This window comes from Episyrphus balteatus, chromosome 1, assembly GCF_945859705.1.
Source record: "Episyrphus balteatus chromosome 1, idEpiBalt1.1, whole genome shotgun sequence".
In the NCBI taxonomy this organism is placed as follows: domain Eukaryota; kingdom Metazoa; phylum Arthropoda; class Insecta; order Diptera; family Syrphidae; genus Episyrphus; species Episyrphus balteatus.
The window spans coordinates 50,237,177-50,245,054 of record NC_079134.1 but is presented as its reverse complement, the minus strand read 5'-3'; the positions used below and the strand labels follow the sequence as shown (position 1 = coordinate 50,245,054).

General features: G+C 34.5%; 1 protein-coding gene across 1 annotated transcript; it reads right to left on the bottom strand.

Annotated features, from left to right (window-relative positions):
* Window positions 1-265: 265 nt before the first annotated feature.
* LOC129920921 (E3 SUMO-protein ligase ZBED1) lies at window positions 266-1,381 on the bottom strand. Its single transcript, XM_056002446.1, has one exon. It carries the CDS (start codon window positions 1,379-1,381, stop codon window positions 266-268), a length of 1,116 nt encoding a protein of 371 aa, XP_055858421.1.
* Window positions 1,382-7,878: the final 6,497 nt, after the last annotated feature.

Below are 7,878 nucleotides of genomic sequence, written 5' to 3'. Positions count from 1 at the left end.
AAGTATGTGCAAAATAAAATATTTTATTCAGAAGATACTCCAAAAAATGGAAACAATGTTTAATAAAAGTTAAGAATCAGAATTAAAAAAAAAAAAAATATTTTCAAAAATTAACAAAACAAACATTTTTAAAAATAAACAAAAAAAAAACATTTTCAAAACAAAACAAACATTTTTAAAAATAGACAAAAAAAAACTTTTTCAAAAATAGACACAAAAAAAAAACATTTTCAAAAATAAACAAATTTCTTATCACGCATATCTGCTAATCCAACAGGTCTTCGTTTTTGTTTAAGAAAACCAACAAAGAAACATTTTCTGGTGCCAAACATGATCTGTTAGCAGTAACTATATTGCCCGCCGCCGTAGAGAAAAGTCTTTCAGAACTTGCCGAAGTCGCTGAAACAGCAAGATATTTTTTTGCCAAAGTTGCCATGACGGGCATAGCCCGTTCCCTCGAGCGCCACCAAGCAAGCGGATCCAACCGATTTGAAATTTTAGGTTCTGCTATAAACTGCTCAAACTGAGAGGTGTTGTCCAGAACTTGCCCTTCCGTAGCAAAAAGGAATTCTAAATACTGGTCATGACTGCTTCCGCCGGGTTCTTCTTCTGTGGCTGTTTCAGAGCACATTCCCAGAATTTTTTCCTTTACAAAAGTTCGCTTAGGGGAATAGTGATTATCAATTAGCGTTTTGACAACCGAGCGCACAGCTGAAATCGTTGATTTGGTTTCGCTACATAGCACTTTTGTTGCTATGTGCAGTGGCTTCAAAATCGTGGTAAGCTCTTCCATTATTCCCCATCCGTGCTCCGATATTTCTAGATTCAGTGCTGTAGAAGAATTGGTATATGATTTGTCACTTAGCACTGCAATAACTGCGGAGCGATTTCGGTGCAAGGTATCACACATAAAATAAATCGAATCCCATCGAGTTGTGCAACTTTGGACTAACCGTTCTTCTTTCAGTCCTAGCTGCAGCTGTTTTTTGTTCAAAGCTGATGTAGCAACATTTGATTGGTGAAAATGTGATATTATTCTTCGACATTTTATGGCAACAATTTCGTAGTCTTCGACATTTTTGAAAGCATCCTTTACACACAGTTGTAGAGTGTGTGCAGAACAATTAACATCATCACCCTCTTTTAAAAGACGGACTGCTGCTTTCATTACATTAGCATTATCGTGCACGATGAAATTAGCCTTATTTGAAATGTCCCAATCGTCATGAACCATCTGCAGAATAAGAGCTATGTTTTCAGCCGAGGGTCTTTCCTCAATTAAGGCCGTGCTCAAAGTATGTGTGCAGGTTTTCCAGTTTTTGTCAATGTATTGAACGGTAGTTGGACAGAAAGCCCTGTCGCGCAACCGAAGACCACTCATCAGTTGTAAGTGAAACTGATTCAGCGGTTTCCAGACGCTGCCGAATTAGTTCCCGCACTTCATTATAGGCAAGACCAAGACGAGCCTTAACTGCTTGTGGATAAGGAACTTTGTAGCCTGGCTCAACTTCCCGCATAAAATTGATTTTAACGGTAATAGGCTTAAGTAAATTAAATTCTCTTTCTTGAGTCGAACAATTTGGCGAGCTTTGATCAAAACAACAAAACATTGTCACAACAAGTGCAGGTGTTCCATTTGTAATAACAAAAAAAAACCTAAACGTTACTCATTAATCGTTTTGTTTATATAATTTAACTTCTACTTCCAAACTCCAAAAGATCGATAAATTTGTATAGCCGTGTTTTTTCTAAAGCTGGGTTCAAGTATATCAATAGTTCCAACATACGTAGATATGTATATCATACATGTATATGCAATTATGCATTAATAAGAATATTGTCAGTGTACTCGAAACGGGTACCCGGGCATTACCCGAACTACTCGGGTACCCGGGTATTGCCCGGGTAACCGGTTACCCGGGTATCATCAGCTATAATATTAGGTTAGAAGTAAAATATCCCAAAAAATGCATTTTTGTGAATAACTCCCCTAAAAAGAATGATCAGGTGGTGAGAAATTGGGTTTAAGGCTTTTAAATATACCCCTATCGATCCATGAAATAAAACATGACAGTTCCTCTGTGCGCAAGGTCAAATGACGCTTTGACTGGAGTACTTTACGCAGAACAAAAGAGAGGTGACAATCAAAAGTGATTATCAAAACGGTAATAGTCAACCTTAGTGGATTCCACCCCAGCAGTAAGATACAAAATAATGTAAACCTTTTTTGCCATTGGGCGGGAGACTTCGATGGCCCACAAATATTTTAATTTTTCATTTAATTCCGTTCATAACTTTGGTTTTGCTTCCCTCCCCGCATTCGGTTATTTAGAACTTGTTTCTGGTGCTGTATGATTTTCGACTATAGTATAAAAATTTAAAAAAAAATGTCATTCATGTAAACACATTTATTTCGAACTGCTTTTTTGGAACAGACGAAGTATTGTTCTAGGTATGCTTCTTTTTATTAAAAAATATTTCAAATTCTCTATCCTGCAAAAATCACGTATCCATTCTGTCCCTTGACTTCGAGAAGGCATTCGACAGGATAGGTATACATATCATTCTTAACAAACTAATAAGATTGAAGATAGGACAAAAAATATATAATTTCATTAAAGCCTTCCTAACAAATAGAAAATTTAGAGGGAAGGTGAACAATTGTTATTCAGACATCTACAACCTGAATAATGGTATTCCCCAAGGGTCTCCACTCTCTGTGGTGCTATTCATCATAGCCTACGATGACATTAGCGAAACTATCTCGCAATCCAAACAAATAAAACATACCCTTTATGCAGACGATGTTTACTTGCTTTCTAAATTTAATGACAATTCTAAAACAAATACCACATTCAAAGAAATTCTAGAACGTCTTAGAGTTTGGTGCTCAAAATCGGGCGCTTCGATCTCATTTAGCAAAAGCAAGCATCTGCATATTTGTAGAAAACATTCATGTTCATGTCCTGTCATAGATTTAAACGATATTGTAATTCCTAATGTAAATAAGTTAAGTATTCTAGGCATTATATTTGATAACAAATTTACATTCAAAGAACATTGTTTAGCATTAAAATCCAAACTAGCTGCCAGACTCAACATAATAAAATATTTAGCATGTAAGAATAGCTTTATTAATATAAACACATTAATTAACGTTACAAAATCAATCTTTATCTCTAAAATAGACTATGGTTTAGTAATTTATGGCAAATGCGCTACATCAAACCTGAAAACTTTCCAAGCATCCTACCACGCCGCCATCAGATCAAGCCTCAAAGCTTTCAAAACAAGCCCAATAAAAAACATTCTTGCCGAAGGCGGATTTCCTACAATTGAAGAAAGAAGAGACCTCCTCTCCTCTCGACTTATTGGCAAAATATATGATTCCTACGGTTCACCGTTTCATTCTGATGCATTTAAAATTGTCAACAGACGCAAGATTCCAAAATTGCCCTCTGCACTATACAAAGCCATTTCACACGCCAAAGAAATAGGCCTTCCCACAAAGATAAATAAAAAGACCTTCGAAAAACACCCACCATGGATTCTTCACAGAGACTCAATCAACACCGAACCCTCAAAACACAAAAAAGACTTAACTTCTAAAGAAGAATACTTGCAACTATTTCATAGCCTCTTAGAAAACTTTAAAGAATGGGAAATACTTTTCACTGATGGGTCAAAAAGCGAAGACGGAACCGGATTTGCAATTGTAAATTCAAATGGTCACCTAATTACCGCAGAGAAACTACCACCATATTTCTCAATTTTCTCCACCGAGGCACTTGCAATTTTAAAAGCAACGGATATCGCCCTCAACACAAAAAAGAAGACTTTAATTGTAACCGATAGTCTGTCAACTTTAAAGGCGTTACAAAACACAAACAACAGGTCAACAATTATAAGCGAAACAAGGGATAATATCATTAATCTTTGCTCACATTTGAAAGTTGTCTGGGTACCAGGGCATATTGGAATAAAAGGCAACGAACACGCAGACTTGGAAGCCAAAACCGTCGCCAACAACAACAACCAAGAAATCGCTTATTTCCAGCCAACCAAAAATGATCTTTCAAAATATATGACCGCGAATTGGAAAAATAAAATCAAGACTGATTGGGCACAATACAATCATTATTATTCCTTCATAAACCCGAAACGGGAACAAGCAATCTACCCCACAACTACAAACCCAGCAATGAATCGATGTTTTCTTAGGCTCCGAATTGGGCACACCAACCTGACACACTGCTTCCTGCTCAACAAAGAATCACCCCCATTATGTCATCTCTGCACATCAAACCAACCTCTTACCATAAACCACCTTACAACCGATTGCACAAAAGTCAACGAAGCATGTAGCCAAATTGCTAACCAACAATGTCTAAAAAATCTTCTTTTGGTTCCTTCAGAACAAAACATTAAACAAGTTTACAAAATATTGACAAAATTAAAAATAGTAGAAAAAATTTAATACTCAGAACATATAATCCGTGGGGCGGTCGGGGGACCCACGTCAGGCCGCAATCACACCCAATAGGTCCGGGATTCGCCGGCTTTGTCGTGGGCTCTCCGACCGCCCTCACGGATTATTTTGCCAATTTTTTTATCAACATATTCATTTTATCTCCAGCCTCAAGTCTCGGCAGCTAAAGGCTATGTATATACATTATACTGTACATTTATTGTAAAGTTATAATAAATAATAATAATAATAATAATATTTTGTGGTATGTATAGTATAAAATGTCAATGATTTTCTTAAATCTATATTTTCCAATGCACCACTTTACTGCCTTGCTAAGCATTTTTGAAGTTTTGAGATAAATGCATTTTACTGCCAAGGGAGAGTTGAGAATTGAAATATTGTAAATATGCACAGTTTCGAAATTGATTTTAACTTGCTATTGGAAAATTGTATTGTTGGAAACGTAAGTTACTTCGATTAAGTTACCCATATTCCATAGTAACGCCTAACTAATTGTAACTAGTTACTTTTTCACATTTTTCGCTCAACTAAAGATACTTATGTAACTAATTTATTATGTAGGTACAAACACATACAGAAAAGTTCTATTATTAGTTTATGCCACAGTATTATGTTTATTTTCTCAAACGAGACATGAGTTATCTTAAATTCAAGGTATGGAATAAATGTTTGTTGGGAAGATTTGTGGAGAGATTTGCTGAAGTCTGTCTGTCATACATTTTCATAGAGCTAAATCTGCTTTACAATACGTACGTAGTTAGTAAGCTGTCCTAGACCTACGTTAAGTATCCAATCCAAAGATACCTACTTTACTGAAATCCTCGAGCAGCACGCGGTTCCAATCACCACTAGATTTGGTGCACAGTTAAGTCTAATGCACGATAATGCATACTAGAATGGTTTGAGAATTTCTTCAAAATTTTAATATTCCAGCTTTGGATTGACCACACAGAAATCCGAATTTAATTTTTTTCTAAGAAAACATTTTTTTAATATCAGTTTTCGTACCTTGGTTCATCTTTTTTTTTGTTGATAATACTGTTGCAGTTTAGCAACATTTTAAGTAAAGAAAAATTTGTATTTAATAGAAAAAAAATAACAAAAGAAATTTTAAAGGAGTTAGGACTTAGGAGTTAGAATCAATTTATATTCGCAATATAATAAAAATAAAAAAAAACCGCCTTCCATCATCTCCTCATATTTTTATTTCTTAATTTGCATCTAATATAAACTTTTACAATTCTCCACCCAATTAAATATTAAAGAGAAAATCGTTGAAAAAATGCAAAACATGTACCTACAACATTACAAATATTGTTATATTTTATAATTTAAATTTAATTTTTATTATGTGGGAAAGAGATGAACATATGTCTATGTTTGATATACTAACTGTCCAAGATAACCACTGCAACTGCACTCTTAAGAAGTTAACTAAAGTGAATGGTGGATTAATTGGCTAAATATGTTTTTTTTTTCAAAACAAGTGTAGTGAATTTCAAAACAAGTGTAGTGAATTTTTAAAATAGTTTTTTTTACAAATCAACTTAAATATTCACATAGCAAGTGTAAATAATTTTTAAAATTGTTTTTTTTTGCAAAACAACCAAAATTTAAACAAAGAACATCGTTTTAAACTTGAAACTCAAATTCTTAGCGACCATCGTGAAATTTTAAAATCGCTTTTTTTTCAAAACAACTCAAAATGTGATTTTTTTTTAATTTTCGGTAAGAAACTAAATTGTAAAAAATAAAATTTGTAAATATTTTTGCAAGCGAATTTTTTTATACATATAAACAGGTACAGGGGAACAGTGCTCCTGTGGTGAATAATTGAAGACTTTTTTTGAAAACAAAAAGGTAATGAAAAATTATATGTTTAGTTAAAATTTTGTTTTTTTAAATTAAGTATTGATTAAAAATAATAAATAAAGTAAATAATGAAGTAAATAATGAATATAAACGTGTTTAGGGCAGCTCCTTTGAAGGAATGCCAGAAAAAAATTTATCAGGACAATAGGTTTAAAAATCGGGACACCAAAAAACGAATTGAGGTCAAAATTCTGCCGGGGTGAAAAATTCTTCTTTTAAAATTATGCATTAAAAATTTCTTCTTTTAGAATTTCTGTACTTAATTTGTATAGACAAACCGGAAACTTTTGCTCCCCCCCCCCCCAAAGACCCAATCTCCATTGTTAGCGGACGGGGTCTTTTTTGGAGAGCAATTTGAACGTTCTCCTACTCCAAAAAAAACTCCCAAAAGTGGCGGCGGAGCAGCGAGTTCAACAGTTTTTTGGGAGGCATTCAAAAAAACGGTGATGGAACTGGCCATTCCAATTTCAACTCCGACAGCTTCAAGGGATATTGACGAGGAGTTTCTGATAAATATGGCCAGGAGGATGCAGCCCCTCACTTTTGCTGCCAAAATCCGGGTCCAGGGAAAAATATTGGAAGAAATAAAAAAAAAGCTTATTGCTAATTTAGACCATTAAAGATTAATATTTTTTATTTGTTGTTTTTTTAGATATTGTAGAATATTTTGATCGGCTCAATAGGTCCATAAGAGACGGAGAGAAAATTTTAAAGGCTGAGTGGATATATGCCCTTGTTTTTCACCTCCTCCTCCTCCGTCCAACAATGATAAAATTGTTGGATTGGTAATGCAAAACTCAGCAATAACTTCCAAGCCACATAAGGTGCATTTAAAAAAACTTTCACAACAAAGCAGGTCCTGGGAGTGTACTTGCTCATACAAAGCTTGAAGTGGCCATAAATGCAAGCATGTAGCTGCGTGTTTGTTGAAAATTAACCAGTAAGTAAAAATTTATGTAAAATATCCAGACGGTAACTTTTCCAAAAAGTATAATTAAAATCATCATTTAATTTAAAAATAAATAAAAATTATTACGAGTGCTTAGATCTCGATTTAAATTATTGTTTATATTCTAACAAATTATGAAATTAGATTTAGAGAAAAAAAACCTGGACGAGCTCGACCGAGCTCTCGCAATAGTGGAGTTCCTATGTATAAGGTGGGGCAAGCATTTGCTAAAAAGTACAGCGGCGTCAAGGCCACCGACCGAGTTGTGCCACACTCCAAAAGATTTGCATGAAGGATGATTTGGTGACGGCAGATCAGGAAGATGATATTTTTAAGGACCTCCTAGCATGTACATTTTTGTTGAAGACTTTAAGCCCTTAGAATGAGAAAGGGTTGTCCTATTTTAATTTTGGTTTTTAAATAAGGTGAATTCATGTGCAATTTAATTTTTTAACATTTTTTTTTTTACAGGAAGCATGAGCTGTGCTCTGTATACTTACTCCAATAAAGTCCCTGATTGGAAGAAAAAACTAAATCCAGCTATGAGAGAACATTCAGGGGCAAC

Bases quoted from the DNA above. Each gene is read 5' to 3' on its own strand.
- LOC129920921 (XM_056002446.1), bottom strand. From the start codon at position 1,381: ATGAGTGGTCTTCGGTTGCGCGACAGGGCTTTCTGTCCAACTACCGTT.